Consider the following 20,876-nt stretch of genomic DNA (forward strand, 5'->3'; position numbering starts at 1 on the left):
CAGGCTATAAGCATATATAAACCATGATAAGTCGGATTTCTATTGACGCGGCGATGACAGGAATGGAATAGCAATGCTGACAAGTCTACTTCTCTGGTCGTAGAACATAATATGTGGCGCGTCATGTCAAAAGCAGACACTTTTGGGCAGGTTATCAATTTCGAGGTTTTTACATATCTTAAATAAAGAGACATTTTGCTCAACAACACCGTTTTCCCCAATGAAATCGGACATTCCTAAGCGAAGATATTTAGTTCGTAAGCTATGGTATTATAAAATTGGAAATTGAGATATCGGCCTTTAAAAATATTATTGACAATGTTGAGAGTAGGAAGTACCTTGAAAAATGTCTCAAAAATTCAAGATGCCAGTTATATTCCGGTCTGAAACTATCAGACAATATTTTTAACATTAATAACATCACAAATTCGCAACAAACCCAAATTGTGAAAAAATCACCCGGGCAGATTTTTGGCTATTTCTCCATTTACGATCCTGCCCAAAAGTGTCTGCTTTTGACATGACGCGTCACATATAATATGACAACTCATGTAATATTAAGGTTTTTCCAGCCTTGTTACATCACTTGGAATTCCCATTAATTACATTTTATAGGGAAAGGAACTAAAATAGGATTGACAGATGCATTGACCTGATATTGAGCACTTAAATTGTATTTTTAAGGAATCGGATAGTAACGTTTGCACAGTATTTTTTGTGGGACATGAGACCACATCAGACACACCAAATTGCATTCTGAATACGAAAAATTTTCTTCTGATATCAAAACATTTTTTTTTAATTCGCGATATAGTACAAATGTTATGGCAAATTATTACAAGTGCGGGGTGTGTGTGTTTGTTTTTGTTTGTTGATGCAGCCAGGATGTGGACTAAAGAGTAAAGGTTACACAATAAGTATTTGCCACAGTATAAATAACTCTCTAACCTACATGTATATTCCTTGCACCAAGAAGCTAAATCTGTTTTTACAAAAGATTTCCAACGTAATGCTGAATTTACCCTTAATCACTGAGCGACGAACTATCTGTTTATTTTTGACCAATAAGGGAAACAGTTTCTTGCTACTTTAAAAACTGATTGGTCAAAACAGTCTCTGGTCGCTCAGCGACAGTATACTTAGAAACTCCATAGGACATGGATTGGAGTGACGCACGAGCCCTTGCCAAGTACGCACTATGTGGACATCTAGAAAACAGCAAGCCCAACACCAATGATGTTTGTTTAAGATCAAAACATCGTAAGAGTCAGCTGGTGTGTTTTGTTCACTATATTTTGTGCAGTTTACCTTTCAGCTTGTACCTTTACCTTTACTTTTACGATTTTACGTACCTTTCTTCATGTATGTCGATGAACAGCATGATTGATATGGAATTGGACTAAGTAAATATATTCTGTCTACACTGTCTATGACGGTGACAACGAAAAACGGATTATCGAGTTACGTTCGCAAAATAAGGAAGGGTCTATAGCCCTGGCAAAGTCACTAAAATGGATTAAAATGTGGGTTAATCTGAGAGAATGAGATTTTAATCAAAACCTTGGAAACATTTCAAAAAAGATAGCTATAGTCCGTATGCTTTCCTCGAGGCAGTAAAATAAAATCATATTTTGTGATTTTCTCAAAAAAAGGCTCATTTTCGCAGGAATTTCAGGTGGATTTTGACTTCATAAGTGCGGCGGGTGTGGCCACAGACTCGCCAAATTTAATATATTGTCTATCGGTTAACCACGAAGGGAACATCATGTTCCAATAAGCCGTCCAATACGTCAGCAACAAACCGCCGACAATATACCGATGTTTCGGGTGCGTTGATGTGACTGCATCAACCATTGCATCAACCACAGGACTTGGATCAAGATAACATGCAGCTACGCCATCTTCGTTGAATTTCTGCCATCTTTCGACGTAGTCCCGGCCGTAGTCTTCTCGGGCTGTCGTGTCCATGGTTTGCCAGAGTCGATCTGGATAACCATTAAGGTATGTTTTAATTGCAGTACAGATGCCATAATGGCCTGGCTCTATAAGTGCAACCTGAATTTATTTAAAGAAATACATGAGTTACGTATTACAATTATGCTTATCATATTTTGCTGTGGTCATCCAGTAAGGTATTCTAATTTTGCAAGATAAAACTAAAAGTGATCAAAATCTGTTATGCTGGTTTCATACTTTCATGCCACTTGCCGCTTTACAGCTCTGAAGATGATTTTACTTCACTGCGCAGTCTCACCAGAAACGCTAGCGGTGAACAGCGGCAAGCCGATATATCGATCACTCAAGCGCTTTGCCGCAGGACAGCACCGCTGGGAATTGAATTTTAAAAGTCAACTCGGAGCGGTGCCACTCTGACGTATAAGAATAAAATACGATTTTGGAGCGGTGCTGATTTTGGAGCGGTGCTGCCGCTCAGCGGTGTGCCGCTCCGCTTGCAGACAAGTGCAAGCGGCACGATGAAGCGTCATGCCGCTCAGCGGCAAGCGGCAGAAAGTATATGAAACCAGCATTACTGTGTTTCAAACATTGACATAATGATAAGATATCTTACCTTAACACCCCACTTGTACATTTCACATCTCAGTGAATCGGAGAAGCATTCTATGGCGTATTTAGTCATACAGTAGGGTGCATTACAAGGCGTCGTATACAAACCACCTACACTCCCAACATTAACAATACGACCTATGTTTAAAGATAAAAATGTAGCTTGAATTAAAATAAAAACAGAGAGAGGTATTGGGCTACAGTGGTATAGCCAGCCACCCAACAGCTTCCTCAAAGTAGGTATGTATGTTCTTTGTAGGTGGTTTTTCTTCTCTTCTCTTTCTCCCACGTTCTTCCATTTTTTATTTTCCTTTTTTTTTCAATTTCCATCTTCCCTCTTCCTTTTTTTAATCCGGATATGGGCAAGTCCCGAGAATACCCTGAAGAACCAGCTATTGGAGATATATGTATAGGAAGGTTTAGAGGGGGTTGGGGCGAAGGAAGAGATAAGAGAGAGACAGGAAGGGGAGATAGCGATAAAAGATATAGCGGGAAAGATCGAGCGCGGGGAGGGGACAGGGAGAAAGCTGTGTTGTTGATAGAACAAACAACCAGGCGAGGGTCTCGGTACCTTTATTTCGTCGTATTATTGGAAGAAAGGCTTTCGTCACTCGAATTATTCCTTTGACGTTAACATCATATAGTGTCTGATACATTTCCATAGAAGCCCACTCTATTTCACTCCATCGCCATATGCCAGCGTTGTTAACGACTGCGTAAAGCTCTAGCACAGGAAAGAGAAAAATACAATATCATGTGTGATGTGATGAAAATAAAAGTGAACTGAACTGATGTCAACATCATCATCATCTTCATCATCATCATCATTCTCTGGTTACGGAGCAAGATTTCGCTGTGCACGTGCACAGCGATCTATGGCAATTGTACAACTATATCTATATAATAAATCGTACCTTCTTCATACATGTAGCACACATTGAATGAATAGGTTACAAAGGAGGTGCGATGTGGAGGTCATGAGTTGGTATGTCAAGGGAATATCTTTGTACATCTTCCTCTGGTAGACGAAGGATGTACTGTAATATTCTCTCAGCTGGTTGTTCTAAAGTGCATTACTCGTTGACTGCCGATAAAACGCCCAATAAAGACTTAGTCACCGGACCGCGCCGGCCAGTTCAAGTACATGCCCTATCACACCACTCCACACCATACATAAATTCTCCCAGTCACATTTCCCAAATATGAAATTAAAAAAAGTCAAATTTTAATTTACTTCTTTTTAAAGTTTGGCAGAGGCGGGGTTCGAACTCACGGCGCAACGCTTAGTACTCTATGAGCCTAGCGCCTTAGACCACTCGGCCACTTGTCTTGTTATTCATTTGAAACTTATTTAAAAATATAATCGCTACCACGTGACAAGCAAAGACAGAAAACGTATTATATTTTGGAATTTTACCATTAATGTGTATTATAATAGAGCTACCATTATTTATACTGTTGAATTCTCAAGCGCATCATTTCGAATTGGGTTTTTATTCCTAAAGCCCGATACTGACTCCACCTGTACATTTTAATTTCATCGCGGGATGCTGAGATGTTTGAAAAGCATCGCAGCATCGCATACCGCTGCGAAGTGGAGTCAGGGCTTAATTCGAACCACCAGCATCCATGGTTCGATGTAGAGAGTCTTTCCTATTCAGAGGAAATATTGCAATTACACACCTTATTGCCTTTTAACAATAACCAATGACACTAGCACGTAATTCCAGTCAAGCACCAATCTTTAATCCTATTGTTGAAGAGGATAATAAGCTTATACTTATGTATAGCATTCGTAAAAAAGCTTAAGTCTTTGTTTGCTTTGGTTAAGTCCTGTTCAAGTGGTGGATTAACCAACAATTAACAATGAGAGTACATTCCTGATCCTCGTTCAGTTGGCGATGATTTGAAGTGATCGCCAATTATGACCATTTGATATTTAATAGGGGCCTACCAGCAATGTGGAAAAAAAGAAATAATGTAGTGCCAAAATAATGTACCCTTTTACGGAAGGAGCAAAGTTTAACAAGTTACAACTCCGCTTCTGCAGTACGAATGTCAGCGGCGAATGTCAGGTTATTATTTCCCAGTCTTGAAAAAAATATTGCAGGCAGAGGTGGGAATCGATCTCGGTACCTCCCGGTTAAAAAGCACTGTGCAAAACCACTAAGCCAACTAAATATCTGTCGTCGAGATGCTTGACATTAATCTTTGATATTGCTGAATGGAACAAATCGCGGAATTAAATCAGTAATAAAAGAAGTAGATTCTTATTTAGCGGCCAAATTGGATAAAAGGGAAATATTTGTCCCTGATCTAAAGAAAATATAGGTTAGAAAATTATCAAATAAAATTAAATTAAAAATTGAGACTTTATATTTATTTATTTCACAAGGCGGCATTTTCACAGACAAACACTGTATACGCTAAAAACTCGACCCTCATTACTAGATGATGGCATAGCTCAGTGTTAGAGCATCAGACTGGTAATGTCAATATCGTTGGTTCGAATCCGCCTGCCAGCAATGGTTATTATGATTTTAATGCTACGCTACAATTTGTTCAATTTTTTTTCATTTATTTATTTATTCATTCATTCATTCATTCATTCATTCATTCATTCATTCATTCATTCATTCATTCATTTTTATTCATTCATTTATTCATTCATTCATTCATTCATTCATCTATCTATCTATCTATCTATCTATTTATCTATTTATCTATTTATCTATTTATCTATTTATCTATTTATCTATTTATCTATTTATCTATTTATTTATTTATTTATTTAAATAATTTGATATATTTGAAAGGGGTATTTGAGCAATTTGAAATTTTTACCCCCGTATAATCCTATAAATCATTTTGAACCCACTCCTCCCAAATTGCCAAAACCTATGAGTTTAAATCATACATAATGATCAGTACGTCAATCATGAGTGAACACCGGTTGGTCACTGCATTTATTTGGGAATGGGTAGGCACTGCAGCTTGATTCACCATCCACAACATGATAATGTGTGCACATGCTACATTATATACACTTGTAGGCCTATGTTGTTGTTGGTGTATAAGTAATGGGCCTTGCAATTGAAATGCCTCAAGCTTTTAATCCGATATGCAGATTATCTATTTGTTTTCATGAATTGGAAGACATTCTTTGATGTATTTAAAAAGCCTTGTTCACACAGTCGGACTTAAACCACTTAATACCGGACTTAAATTACGTCGGTAATAGTATCGGGTATAAGTGGCAGTGTGAATGAGCGTCGGATATAACTATATCCGACGTAATGTGGTTTAAATCCGACAATTTAAATCCGAAGATGACCAGGGTTAAGAGTTGTTAAGACCGATCGAAACGTTACGATCGGTAATAGTAATTACGTGTGAACACTGAACAGCGCTTTTGGGCTGTCGGATATAACTGTGACCTTTCACCTTTCTGCGTGATTCAGCGTGAAGAACACTTCCGGGCTAAATTAAATCACTCGCGCAACTGATTTGAAGCAGAGTATAAATAGTGTGACCAGTGAGAGATAAAACAAAATCATCATGGATGCAGGTGCGAATATCAAACGCAATAGAGGAATGAACTGGCAAGAGAAGGAGACATTAGCTCTGCTGACCATTTCCGGTTAGTTATGACCGGTAATAGCTCGGATATAAACACGTCGGACATAGAGCTATTGCCGACTCGTCGTGTTCACATTAGTCGGACTATTACCGGACTTAAATTACGTCGGTAATAGTATCGGATATAAGTGGCAGTGTGAATGAGCGTCGGATATAAAAAAATTATTATATCCGACGTAATGTGCTTTAAATCCGACAATTTAAGGCTGAAGATGACCAGAGTTAAGAGCTGTTAAGACCGATCGAAACGTTACGTCCGGTAATAGTAATTACGTGTGGACACGCAGCACTATTGGGCTGTCGGATATAATTGTGAGTAGGCCTATATCACTCGCGGAAAATTTTAAGCAGAGTAATTTATGGCTGCAGCTGCAAATATTAATATAAACTAGCGGGATGCAGGCCTTGCCGTTTAGATTTTAAAGGCGAGTGGTTAATCACTCGCTAGCATGATTGTAGGCGAGTGGTCGAATTTTCACATCACTTATTTAGGAAATAATCAAGTAGAGTTTCTGTCTTGACACGGTATTTATGTACATTTATGTTGAAATGCGCGCGTAGCGCGCTAACATTTTTCACTTTCTACGCTTGGAGGGAGTACAGCATCGATTAAATACTGAAATGGCTGATTCAGTGGCTGATTTTGGGAGTGATGCAGTGAGTGATATTTAGTGTCTATGGCGAGTGGAAAATCGCTCACTAAAAATCGAGTTTGGGCGAGCGGCGGCGAGCGAGAGCGATCGCTCGCCTCAAACGGCAAGGCCTGGGGATGCGATTATTTTTTTCGGACATCACCGTTAGATGAGTAAATGGGAGCGTTCACTATAACAGGAAGAATTACTAAACAGGTAGAATCATTGAAAATGAACATTAAAATCTGTTCTTTCTTACATTCCCTTTTAGCTTCTTTTTTTATTTGCTGCTTGTGATTTCCCGTTTCCATAGAGGGGTCAATTGGAATGACAAGGAAACATTGGCTATACTCAAAATTTGGAGAGACACGGAAAGTATTTCTGGGATAAAAAAAAGCTTTGGGAGGAGATAGCCACGCTATTACATGACAAGGGGGGGGGGGCCCGATACGGTCGGGGGAGCAGATACCTGTAGTGATAAAGGCACTGAAAACTCTCCATCGCACCCTCCATGATCGAGTGAAAAATTCAGGCGCAGGAGCAATTGACCATCCTTATTGGGATAACCTACACGAGTTTCGGGGGGGGGGGGAAGAAAATGTTAACCCCCAGAGGGTTCAGTGGCGGGGGGGCAGTATGGCCCTGGATGGAGATGGAGATGAAATTTATTAAGCCATAAGCATGATAACAGAAAGGCATGCAATTGCATTTTATAAGATGATTAGGGGGTCCCAAATATATACGGATAGAAAAATAGGGGTGTCATAAAATATTTTTGATGACCAAAATGTCACAACACAGCATGACTACAGATAGTGTGTTTATTTTATTCAAAAGACTGATGCCTGTTTTTTGGGGGAGGTGTAAACGGTGGGGGGGTCATAAAATATTTGCTGCCGAAATAGGGGAGGTCGCAATTTTATTGAAGCCGACTTTTTGTAAATTTGGGACCCCACCAAGAAAAAAATAGCATTATGATGGGAGTCAGTGTAATTTTTTTTATTTTTGTCATTTTTTCAAAGATGTCCACCATAGTAGGGCCTACATGTATAAAATGCGATATAGAGCTAAGTCTACTGTTAAATGGGACTACTTTGTCAAACTAAAATAATAATAATAATAATAATAATAATAATAATAATAATAATAATAATAATAATAATAATAATAATAATAATAACAATAATAATAATAATAATAATAATAATAGAACCTACATAAATACAAAATTGGTCTTAATTTTGGAACTTTTGAATTTGCATTTTTCTTACATGACATACCTACCGCATTGTCTGTACTTTGTTCTAAAGAGGGGCGTTTATTGAAAGTGAATTTTCAGTGAAAACATTTAAAATCGGGTTAAATTTTCTGATGATGCTCATGTAGAAAGAAGAGATTTATGACCGGTAATAGGCTTTAACGGACATAACACGTCGGGCATACGCTGGCGAAGTTACGTCATTTATCGGATTAATTACCATAGCAATAGGTGAAAACAATTTTGAACATTTCGCGCTGTACTACAAGCAGGTTGCACTCATCACCTGTATGTCTGCAATCATAGATTGAATACAATACCGGTCTTTTCAAAGATACTAATCTTACAGGTGCAACTAATCAGCATGATTCACCTATTGCTATGGTAGTTAATCCGATTATTACGTAACTTCGCCAGCGTATAGCGCTATTGCCGACAAATGTGGACACACTAAGGGATTAGCGGAAATATTTAATTCGATCGGACATAAGCCTAGATAAAATATTACCGGTAATAAGTGCATGTGTGAACACAGCTTTATTGAGCTCAATGATCTGAAATTAGGTGCGCTTCAGACTCCGTATTGTACGTGCAATATTGTATGTACAATATTTTTCGTGACGTCAGAAAGTATTGCACGTACAATAAAAAGTATGTACCGGGAAAAAATATATTTTGCCACAATCATTGGTTGCTTAATTGATACGGAGTTGCCAAATTTCTAAGAGTGGTAAATTTAGTGCAGTGTTCGTGCACGGAATGATGAACATCTTTTTATGTCTTCTTGTATTCAACTGTACTTGAATTATTATATAATCAATGGGCACCTTTAAAGTTAATAATATTAATACTGATATTAATATAAAAAAATATTAAAATTGCAATGATAATATAAATGGCACATTCAGTTCTTATTCATTTATTTATTTATTTATAGATTTATTTATTTAGGCCTATTTGTTTATTTATTTATTTATTTATTTATTGATTGATTGATTGATTACTGATTGATTAATTGATTTAGAGATTCATTTATATTTAGTCATATATTGATTTAGTCGGTTTCTTAAGTATTATTAATAGGCCTATGTATTTATTCTGGTTTTGATTTTATTGATATTGATATTTTTATTATTTTTTTTAAAGTTTTGGCATAGCATTTGTTACATTATAACACGTTGTGTTATGAATTTGCAACACCTTTTTACATGTTGATATCGGTGAGGCATGTTATGATGGTGTATGTCATAGGCCTACCTATGATCATCACAATACATCCATAAACGTGTTAATGCAGTAACCGTAGCTTTATAGGGGCACGGGAGCCCCCCCCCCCCCAATTGATCTGAATTTTAGAAAATCCATAGGAAAACTGCCAAAAACGGCTTGTGTCCCTGTCCCCTCATCAGACCCGGATGCAACGCCTTCTATACTTTTTCATTAATTATAGGCCTATTAATAGTAATGCGTTGAGATTTTAAAAAGTAATATCCGCCTTTATTTCTTTCTTTTTGAAATGATATACTCGTTACAAAAACAAATCAGCATGGAAAACATTTTTTTTTCGTCAGAGGCAGATATTTGGTCTAATCAGTGTAAGCTACAAAATAGACGATCTTTTAAAATCATTTTTAAATGGCTTTTTTTTCAACCTTATTGTTTGTATTTGTAATGTTCACAAAATCTGACAATGTCCCAACTTATACATAATGTGAATCGAGCCATTTAACATGTGCTTGTAGGACAACGATTTTGAATTAAACATGTTAATTGTGATATCTTAATTCCCCTAGAACACCACAGTTAAGCGTCCGAAATTGTAAGTGGGTTTTCTTTTATTTTACCTCATTATTTCGTTAAAAGTACTCGAAAACCCTCCTAAGAGTTGTTACTAATAAATATTTCATAATTTTGGGCAAAGAATAGCCAAATAGTTGACCGAAATCGTATATTTGTACCAATATTTGACTGAAATCGTATATTAGCATTACCGTCCCTTCGTGGCTTTATTGCAAGCCAAAGTGCTGCTAAATGTGAAACGAGATTACTTGAAATATATATTTCAGAGTTGAAAGAGTTTCAGCTATACGAACATATTTCTGAATATGTCTCTCTGATTGGTTGATTGTCAAGAGGATTACGGCATCCTCAAAGCCTCCTGCTGTAATTCTCTATTCGATATCTATTATAGGACCGATCTTTTGAAATCCATACAAGCGTGTCAAATGAAATAGTCTCGAATCATAATTTGTGCACGATACAATGTTGATAGGCCTACCGTACGTCAGATTTCGGAATTTTATTGAAAATAGGCATAAATTACATTGAACAGGTTGAATGCTGGCAAAAGTAGACAAAATAACTATGGGTCGAATTTACATTAATCAGTGTCCTGGGCCTGGGTAACATTTAGGACTCCTTCGCATTCTAAAACAATACTTCACCAAATGTCCTTGCTTTCATTTTCTCATTTAATTTGTTTTAATTTTAATTAATTTCTTTATCCACTGGCTCTGTGGTAAATCCGGCGGTATTGCCAAATATTTCTCGTCCGTTATCCGTGTTAATCTATTTATTTATTAAAATCCTGTATTCACATGTATAGGCCTAGTGTATTTGATAACAAAGTTGTTTCTATTTTTGATTGGAATTTGGGGTTCCATAGATTTACAAGTGGTCTGTTTTTACACGATTTCATATATAAAATATGTTTGGGCATGGCGGAATGATTAAAAATAGACATACTCTTAGGCCCCCCTTTTTAATGTTTGTACATTATTAATATTAATATTAATATTAATGTACAAAATGCAAACGAATGTATATATATTTGATTGTTTTGTAAACATTAAATTTGATGTTTACTCATAATTATGTCTGGAAAGTCAGGGATAAAACTAAGGAGTATCGGTATTTAGTTTCCTGGGAAAGTGGATCAGATGAGCAGTGAGTAAAAACATTCCCTCTAAATGTTTATTTTATTTTTATTTGTTAATGAATTTATTAGGCCTACTGGTAAAGTGCAGAAAAACCCCAAACGCACTTAGGATTTTTCATCAGCAGCAGTAGAAATTTCTCTTGCATAGATTTTCGGGTGACCTCGCTTGGATTTAGCAAACAATGAACCGTCACGAAAAACATTGTACATACAATATTGCACGTACAATAAGGAGTCTGAAGCGCACCTACTGAGCTCAATGATCTGAAATTACTGGAGTGTGAGGTCAGCATAGTATTTTATTAACAGAAAGTATAGAGGCCCTGCATGAAATTATCGATTGACTCCAAACAAAGGATTTGAGCCGGTGTCCTTCACCGTAGTTATGGCGGAGTGCAGTCCATTCAATCAAATGTGATGCGATCAAGCAAAATCAGTCGGTACTCGGAAATATTGATTTTGAGTTATAGCCAAACAAAGGAAATAATTCCTTTTGTTTCCTCTTGTTTTGGAAACTCTTTAATTGCTCATATCTTTGGAACTGGTTGTTCAATTTCAATGAGGTTTTCTGCAAAATCCACCTTTGTAAATGCTTTTTATTATCCTGTAAGAAACTGAAAATTTATTATTGCCGAGTTCCGACTGATTTTGCTTGATCGCATCACAAATGTTGTCATCAACCTATTTGATTGCAATCATGCTTTTGTTGAATGCATTTGAGTAGTCCGCCATATTTACGGGATGATATGTCACATGCAAGGCCTCTATTCTCCAAATTCATTTCCTAATGTATGTGAGAATGATACAATAATGACATGATGAACATAGGCCTAATCATTGATGCATAGGCGGTTACCATATTTGGCGGTTCTCGGCTGGGCGCGATTACCAGGCTGATGGTGACATGTCCATATGACAGTTTTTACTAATTTGACCTCAGATGACCCCTGGCGACCCCAAAATGACCTTCCAAAAATTTGGCTCTAAATGTTGACTGTACCCACCAAGTTTCATGCCCATACGACAGTTTTAGTAATTTGACCTCAGATGACCCCTGGGTGACCTTGGATGACCCCAAAATGATCTAAACTTATAACTCTAAATGTTGACTGTACCCACCAAGTTTCATGCCCATATATGAGTTTTTACTAATTTGACCTCAGATGACCCGTGGTGACCTTGGATGACCCCAAAATGACCTTCAAAAAATGTTGGTTTAAATGTTGACTGTACCTACCAAGTTTCATGCCCATACGACACTTTTTAGTAATTTGACCTCAGATGACCCCTGGGAGCGGACCCCGGTGTCAGATGACTTTAAAACGAACATAAACATCTTCTTGACAGGACAGAACTACACCCACCCACCGAGTTTGAGCCCCGTACGACCTAGTTTCATGCCCATATGACAGTTTTTAGTCATTTTACCTCAAATGACCCCTGGGAGGGGGCCCCGGGGGCGGGTGACTTAACGAACATGAACATCTTCTTGCCAGGACAGAACTACACCCACCCACCCACCGAGTTTGAGTCCCGTAGGACCTAGTTTCATGCCCATATGGCAGTTTTTAGTCATTTGACCTCAAATGACCCCTTGAGGGGGCCCTGGGGTCGGATGACTTAACGAACATAAACTTCTTCTTGCCAGGACAGAACTACACCCACCCACCGAGTTTGAGCCCCGTACGACCTACGACGGCCTCACATTAGCAGTCACAGACAAAACCTAAATCTACAGAATATATCCATTACTCGTCTCGAAAGAGCTCAAAATAAATAACTTAGAAAATTTTCTTGATGTCCTTTAACATGTTTCCATAGTTAACCATCGTTAGCCATGGATATCTATGCTGTAGAACTGACCGGTGACTAAGTCCGATTTATTGGGACGTTTATCGACCATCAACGAGTAATGTGGATTGGTCATCTGGTGCACCGTTTTTATTTTTCATGACTCTTATGTGTATTTTGTACGCACCCGCCGCAATAATGGTGTGGGGTTCAGGAGCAGAGGCTCGGGAGGAGTCGTCACCTGGTGCACCGTTTTTATTTTTCATGACTCTTATGTTTGTTTTGTACGCACCCGCCGCAATAATGGTGTGGGGTTCAGGAGCAGAGGCTCGGGAGGGGTCGATGCAAGGGAAGCACCTGGAAGATCCTGGAAGATTTTAGCATTATTTCTGCATGGCTCTAAAGGAAAATTTCCTCTTCTCTTCTTTGTATCTCCATTCTCCTATTTGTGGACTTCTTAATTTTGTGGACCCCTAACAGGAGCATTTTCCCAGTGGTAAAAGGAGAGGGCCAAGGCACCCGGATCCGTCGCCAAAGCCAGAAACAATATAGAAACCGAAAGATTGTATGAAAAGGAGACAAAACATGTCAAAATAACACTTTGTCTCTAGCCATCCTACCATCACCATAGCATCTTACTATAATCTCCGTATCATAGTAAGCAATCGCAAATAGCGTAGCATTTTTTGTAACACAACTTGCGCCGCTTATCGGAATAGTTATTGACGATATCTGATCGATGAGTCGATAACATGCCCTATTCGTTGTCGTAGTGCACGTTAGAATATGACCGTTGCTAGGTCAACTGGATCATGCTTTCTTTGTTAAGAACCACTGATCAAAATGATCACAACATAAAGCATATGGCATATTAAAATTCGGAACAGGTGTATGAGCCCATGCTTGGAGCAATAACCAATGGTTACTAACGTGCACTACGACAGCGAATTCGCCCTTCGAAGTTATGTAATAATCGGATTAATTACCATAGCAATAGATGCAAATAATTTGTGAATAGATCGCCCTGCACTACAAGCAGGTTGCCCTTATCACCTGTGTATGTCTGCAATCTTATAATATGTGCGAGTGATTAGCATTTCTTTGACATCTATGGTTCAATGCATAGGTACCCCGTGAACGTTGCAGGTCGATCAATTCTCGCTATTCACAATAAGGGCGCCGCCAGCGGTTTGCGATGTAATCGTGATGTATCATGGGAAAAGGTCGACATCTAAGTCCGCGCAATAGAGGGTATGCAATACTACGTCACTCATGACAGAGTCATCCTCATTTAAATAAAGTTCTGTCCTCCGTAAGGTACCACAGGGCAATTCGCATGATAATACAATAAAACAGAGAATAGGTATGAATGGTTGTGGAATCGATCTAGAGACCTGTCCCTCTGTCATCTTAAGCTACCTTAGAACTGTCCTCCAACATGTCTGCCATTTCAATTGTTATACCGTTCCGGTTGGTTTATTGCATAGGGTCTATACGAATATTACCATGCTATTACATAGGAACACGTTCCAATATTTTTAGTTTGTCAATATAACGGTATTACACGCAAATCGATAGAGAAAAAATTAATTGTGCACATTTCAAATCACATTATTAAGTATTATTGAGTATCGATTCGCGTGTAACACCTTTATTTTGACAAACTAAAAAAATATTGTCACGTGTTCCTATGTAATAGCATGATAATATTCGTATTGCGCGGACTTGGATGTCGACCTTTTTCCATGATACATCACGATTACATCGCAAACCGCTGGCGGCGCCCTTATTGTGAATAGCGAGAATTCAAAAATTGTATTAATTTATTGCAATTGTAATTAATCCCATTACATCATCACTTCGACTGCGAAGTCAAATCGTTTCAAATCGCAACCAATTGACGTCCTGAAGGCAACTTTTGTGATACACTCAGAGAACGCTGGTAATAGCAATTATGAATGCTATTTTAATCGGACCTGCGAAACTACAATATTTCACCGACCCAATGATCTGAGAACCTACAAGATTTCAAGCTCACCTTGTTTAGATTCTGAGAGATGTTTGATGACGAAATCCTTCGCAGATCTGACGGCGCCATCAGATGTGACGTCACATGGAATAGCCACTAAACGTTTGCTCGATTTAGCTACAAGTCGAAGAGCATCTTCATCATCTATACATTATATAATTGGAAGTTCTGATGATAAAATTGGCTTATTTACCTTGTTTTTTTCTTTTTACAGTGTTATAAACATTATTTCTTAAGACATGTGTAAACAATCTATCTTTTTGGTAAAACCGTACATCGTCTGAGTTTGAAGAGAAAATATTGATGGAAGTCTTGAGAAAGTACAGTGACATAGCGTGACAGTGGCACAGGGGCTATCAGAGTTCAAATTTTGCAAACTTAATACAATGCCACCTCCTCCCTAATCAGACCCAGTTCAACCCTGGCCCTAAATCAGTCTTGATTCAACAAGGTCTCTCTAATGTTCAGTCAATATCGCGCTGAACCCATATTCGATATTTATCTCTATATCGCATTGAATATACGGCATAGATAGCGCACTCTGTTATTATTGACTATATTTTTAGATATTTATTCAAAACGTTTAAACGCCATGAGGCCCATTCTCCGTTAAAGCGTCCAAGTTTGGTCTCAGGAATGACAAAATGCCAACCACAAAGAATTCATAAAATTCGTTCAGAATCGTAAACTTTAATAGTTTAAGAACACAAAACAGTGCATGGGTGATTTTTCAACAATACTTCATTTTTAAGCAATATTACTTATATTACGTATTGGGGGTAACGTATCAGTGGTAACGTATCTGTGAAACCCTTTCCCATCTTTGTCTTAATCGTGCAAGTGTAAAAACTGATCGACTTAATACCCATACTTGATCAGTCATCACCCAATGTACTAAAGTCTGGTATGGTATTTGGCTTTATTTATCACAGCGTTTTTTTTGAGGGGAGTATAATTTAGGTAACGTATCTGTGAAGGCATGAACGTAACGTCAGGACTTTTTGCCATTAATAGACCTGATTTTTTAAACTTTGAAATCATTATGTTTTGTTCCATATATATAATATAACTATGGAGCCTGCTTGATCCATCACATATGAGAACATTCATCTAGCCAATTATTTTCACAGATTGTTATCCATTAGAAATATGGTAACGTATCTGTGAACAATATTGGCGACATAGTCTGAAAGACCTGTTGGAAAAATTTAATAATCTGTGTTGTGATGATTTATACTTTATAATTAGGGCATGATACCAGCTAATGAAAAGTACCTATAATCCATTATATGCGCGCATGTTTAGAGAGCAGGGACATCATTATACTGAACACACCTTGGCTGGCGACATGGAGGAAAACAGTAGACATGCATAATCAGCTCTATTGTTTTATTCTTTCTAGGTATGTTACAACCTCTAGCCTCACACATTTTAAAAAGCAACTCCTAAGTATAAGTTATATTAATAAAAGTTATTTCTTTCTGACGAAACAAGTCTGAATACGACTTGCAACTATGGGCGACACATATTTGGCATTTTGGACACTTTATCGGAGAATGTGCCATGAAATATAAAAACTAATATTTTTGTAAGTTACATAACATTTAAAGGCCGTTGCGTTAAGGTTACTCAAGATTTTAACATTAGGGTTATTTTTAGAGACAGCCCATCACCCTTAAGGTTACTCATTGCTTACATGCACTGCAGGTCCCTCATATTGGGGTCCCACTTGGTCGTCGTATGTGAGTCCCCGCCCATGGCCTGCCGGCCTTGCGGTCTTGATGTTTTTTGTTGATACTGGGCCCAGTTTTAGCGGGGATTGAATATGGTCCTGTCCTCTATCGGGGCTAGATATCCATATTTCGCGGTTAGTGGTTCTTTGTAGCCATGCGGAGCAAACTGGTTGATTATCCACATCTAGCGGTTAGTGGTTCTTGAGCTAACTCCCCGTAGCAACCCACAACCCCTGAACCCTATAGTCCAGCTATGGTGCGGGAACCGCGCTAGGCATCAACACTGGACGCTTTTTATGCCGTATATTCAGTTCAGACTGAACATTACAGAGATCAGGTCACCCGACGGTCCGCACTCATATCACGCATGCATGCATGATGTGTACGAACCAATAAGGTTTGCTATAAACGTGGACTGTATTGTTCTAACTACCTCTTGTAATTGTTTAATTATGAAAAAAGCATCATGTATAGATATACTTACCCGGTGCAAGACATCCAGCAAACACCCTGAAGCCCAACTTGTCTAGTCTATGGGCTAGCCCATGGCCAAAACCAGTGTCACAACCTGTAATAAACACAGCCCGACCCTGGGGGTTTACCCGTCCATATGGTATTAATTTTGCTGCTACATAGACTCCAGCGCTTGCAAAACACAATGCGATAAAATACGACCCAATGCTGTGCTCAACTAAAATGACCAAGTAGGCCAAAAGGAACAACAAACTTGAACTGGCGAAATAAGTAATAGGACCGACAGCGGGACTAATAGCCATCATTCAAGTATTTATTTAATGATGTAGAAATATTATTTTGCCTATCGTATATTACTTGCGTTGTTAAGTTGAACCCTGTACCTGATAATCATCTCACCAGTTTACCTTCTACGATGACGTCAACATAGCTCAACTACCAATAACAGCGTTCCAGTCAGTTCGGACAGAGGTAAAAAGTTCAATGTTATTGTCTTCTGCTATGCCAATATTTTTCAATTAATTATTTTTGGTCTTCCCGCTGGTCTTTTTACTACTCGATTTGTTTCCCTTTAGTGCTTGTTTTGCTTGTGTTCCTTCGGATAGTCTCACAAAGTGTCCAAACCATTATAGTCTTCTTGTTTTGATTATTTAAGTTTTCTTGCAAAGTAGATTTAAACTGTCATTCAACACAAACATATATTGAGATAGGTACCTCAATATTTTGATGTGTACAACACACATCCTCATCAGGAGGGCTCCAATGATGAACTGATGGAGTTGAATGTCCTGCTTTCGACCTTTGATGTCCTTTCTATTTATCGGATTAGGGCATTATATAATGAAGGGAGCTCAAGTCCTTGATCACGATTGAGCGCTGGAGTGTGTTTTCTGATTTGAAGGGCCTCCCGCACCAGGCGGGAGGTATACTCTGTCTTCACGATTCAAACGATTTAAAACATTATCCCAGTCAATTTGGTGATTGGTATCCGTACTGTGTTCAGACACGGCGGATGGTGTCCTGCTGGAGGCAGTGGACTTATGTTCTTTAAGTCTCTGTCCCAGTTGTCTTCCAGGCTGTCCGATGTAAGATTTTGTGCATTCGGTGCAGTTAATCTGGTATATGCAACCACAGCGTTTTTCAATTGGAACTGGGTCCTTAGGTGACACAAGGATTTTGCGAAGAGTCGTGTAGGGTTTAAAGCTAGTGGCTACCCCATATGTTTTGAATATACGCTGAAGTTTTTGCGAGATGCCGTCCAGAAAGGGTAGGGTGATGAAAGTCTTGTTGCTTGATTGAGGGAGGTCAGCTGTTGGTGCCGGAGGGTTGGGATTTTGAGTAGGGGTTTCTTTCGACTGGTGGAAAGGTCAAAAGCCCACAGGCGGTACCCACAATTGCCAAGCGCACCCTTGATATGTTCAATTTCCTTTTTCCTTTCTTCGGGATCGGTGACAGCGGTATTAGCTCTGTGAGTGAGAGTTCTTATGACACTAAGTTTATGAGAGATCGCATGATGAGAGTTGAAGTGAAGATATTGGTCGGTGTGTGTAGGTTTCAGGTAAATTGTGATGTCCAGTGAATCACTTTCTTTCCTTGTGATTTTTGTATCAAGAAAGGCAAGATGTCCGTTTGCTTCTGGCTCACACGTGAATTTGATATGCGGGTTTTGGGCGTTGGAAGAAAGATTCTGCCTCTGCTTTACGTAGTATCACAAATGTGTCATCCACATACCGTAACCAGATCTTAGGTTTAATAGTGGAGTTTTTAAGCGTTTCAGTTTCAAAATACTACATGAACAGGGTTGTGATAACTGGGCTCACAGAGTTCCCCATAGTGCAACCCTCCCATTGTTGATAAAACTCTCCTTGGGCTACAAAATAGGCACTGTTGAGTTGTAATAGTTCAATTACCTGATCAGCGGAAAGATCTGTTTTACTTTTCCAGGAAGAATCCCTCTTGAGTAAATCTGAAACTACTTTGACAGCGTTGTTAAACTAGAATGCACGTAAACAAAGAGGACACATCATAGGATACAAGGATTTCATCTGATTCAATACGAAGATCCTTGATGGGTGTAACAAAGTCTTCAGTATTTTTGATGTGATGATCTGATTTCCCTATAACTGCAGACAAAATATTTGCTAGTAACTTGCCAGATTCGTAGTGGATCGAATTAATGCTAGAAACGATTGATCGCAATGGGGATCCCTCCTTTTTTGGAAGTCCATAGAATTGGGGCACACAACAGGCGGTAGGGTAAAGCTTATTATATTGCTTTTCACTAAGTCTAAGTTAAGTTTTAAATTTTCTTGTTTAGTTTTATCATTATCAATAGATTTATCATTATTTACAATATCAATCTGCACTGATCAGACATAAGGTGTTTAGTTCCCGGCATAAACTATTGATTATTTGAGTGGGTAAAGAAAATCACACAATATTGACTACGATGTTAGAGTAAAGCACCAATGAATCAAACATTGGGAATGTCTGACTGAGGTCACAGATTGCAGCGACGTGGCTGAGATATCGCGTGGGACAGTATTTTAAGATTGCGATTGGTATACTTGATTATTAATCTTGGTTAATTAACATCTCTTTTAAATGCTGATAAATCGTGGTTTGATGCACATCTATCATGTCTATAGTGTTTGAATTCAATATTTTTAGAATTCTATCATGCAGAATGAGTAATGAAGCAAAATTTGACACCTCCAGATTTAACTATATTTTACCCGAGCTCGGCACTATAGATGCTAAAATGCCACGTACAAACTTGAAGTTTACACACAATAAATCAATAAATTAACTGTTACATTTATTTTATAACAAAATGGTATACTACGGGAAGCCTATCATTTAACTGCTATTTAAATGCGCATTTAATCCACCATAGAATCCGAGTCAAGCTCTATCTGTAGATATTATTAGCGCCCTCTAGCAAGTTCACGGCATCATTTTAATAACAACATACAATTCAAATAAAAATTGGACACATGCTAATGAGCAATTGTCGTTTCCTGATTTATATTACCTTTCCTGGAAGTTTAGTACACGCTCTCGTCATGCTCGTGGAAAAATTGAGTTAGCTTGAAATTCTCCTGAACAAGGAACTTACTGCTAATTATCTTGCAATCCCTTGTTTTAATAAGATTTAATCAAATGTAATACAATTTAATTTCAACCAGCCTAATCATGAAGCTCCCATGGCCAAGTGGTTAACAGTACGACGGCAACTTCGTGACCTCTTTTGTTCGACAGAAAATTTATACGGGTTGGTGAACACGAGTTACGTAACGCAATGTTGAAATTTTAGCCGGCAAACACGTTATATCAAAATAGCTCCAGAAATGGAAGACACGGGTCGTATATTGCTCCATTTATGTACCCTAACCACAGATAAGATATCAAACATTGTGTAAAGCTAAAGCAACAAATAACTTGTAAAAGTTGAATTAATTGGACAATAAAGAAGCTTGAACATGTCCAAAGTAGCTCGGAAAATGAGAAAAATTGCATGTCACGAACACAAAAATGTGCATATCATCAAGCAAGAAAAAGCGCCGGAATCAAATGGGTGTCATGTTATAGAATAACTAAAGTGAGCTTGCCTGAAAATTTCATCAATTTTGGTTGGGGTATATTCCGAGTCGTATATTGAACATGTTGAAATGTTTATCTTTGTGCGTGACTACTGTCACGCGATATATTGTAAGGCCGATGCCCGGGGCCGATGTTTTTCCTGCAAAGAAACTTGCATTGTCAATTGTTCATTGTTGGTTATTTACCTTGAAAGTAATACTCCCAACGTTTAAAC

General features: G+C 38.2%; 1 protein-coding gene across 1 annotated transcript; it reads right to left on the reverse strand.

Moving 5' to 3' along the window:
* Window positions 1–1,671: 1,671 nt before the first annotated feature.
* On the reverse strand, window positions 1,672–20,126 carry LOC140158910 (D-beta-hydroxybutyrate dehydrogenase, mitochondrial-like). Its single transcript, XM_072182182.1, has 7 exons — window positions 20,094–20,126; window positions 18,970–19,053; window positions 17,973–18,174; window positions 14,862–14,996; window positions 3,137–3,289; window positions 2,570–2,703; window positions 1,672–2,055 (listed from the first exon to the last, which is right to left on the reverse strand). Exons 1-7 carry the CDS (start codon window positions 20,124–20,126, stop codon window positions 1,672–1,674), a joined length of 1,125 nt encoding a protein of 374 aa, XP_072038283.1.
* Between the last annotated feature and the right edge of the window lie 750 nt (window positions 20,127–20,876).

Source organism: Amphiura filiformis, chromosome 1 (genome assembly GCF_039555335.1).
Source record: "Amphiura filiformis chromosome 1, Afil_fr2py, whole genome shotgun sequence".
In the NCBI taxonomy this organism is placed as follows: domain Eukaryota; kingdom Metazoa; phylum Echinodermata; class Ophiuroidea; order Amphilepidida; family Amphiuridae; genus Amphiura; species Amphiura filiformis.

Coding starts and splice junctions, on each gene's coding strand:
- LOC140158910 (XM_072182182.1), bottom strand. CDS start 20,126: ATGACGAGAGCGTGTACTAAACTTCCAGGAAAG. Junction 3,290..14,861: donor TCTCTCAGAATCTAAACAAG/GTGAGCTTGAAA, acceptor TTCCTGTGCTAG/AGCTTTACGCAGTCGTTAAC. Junction 2,056..2,569: donor TGTACAAGTGGGGTGTTAAG/GTAAGATATCTT, acceptor AAATAAATTCAG/GTTGCACTTATAGAGCCAGG.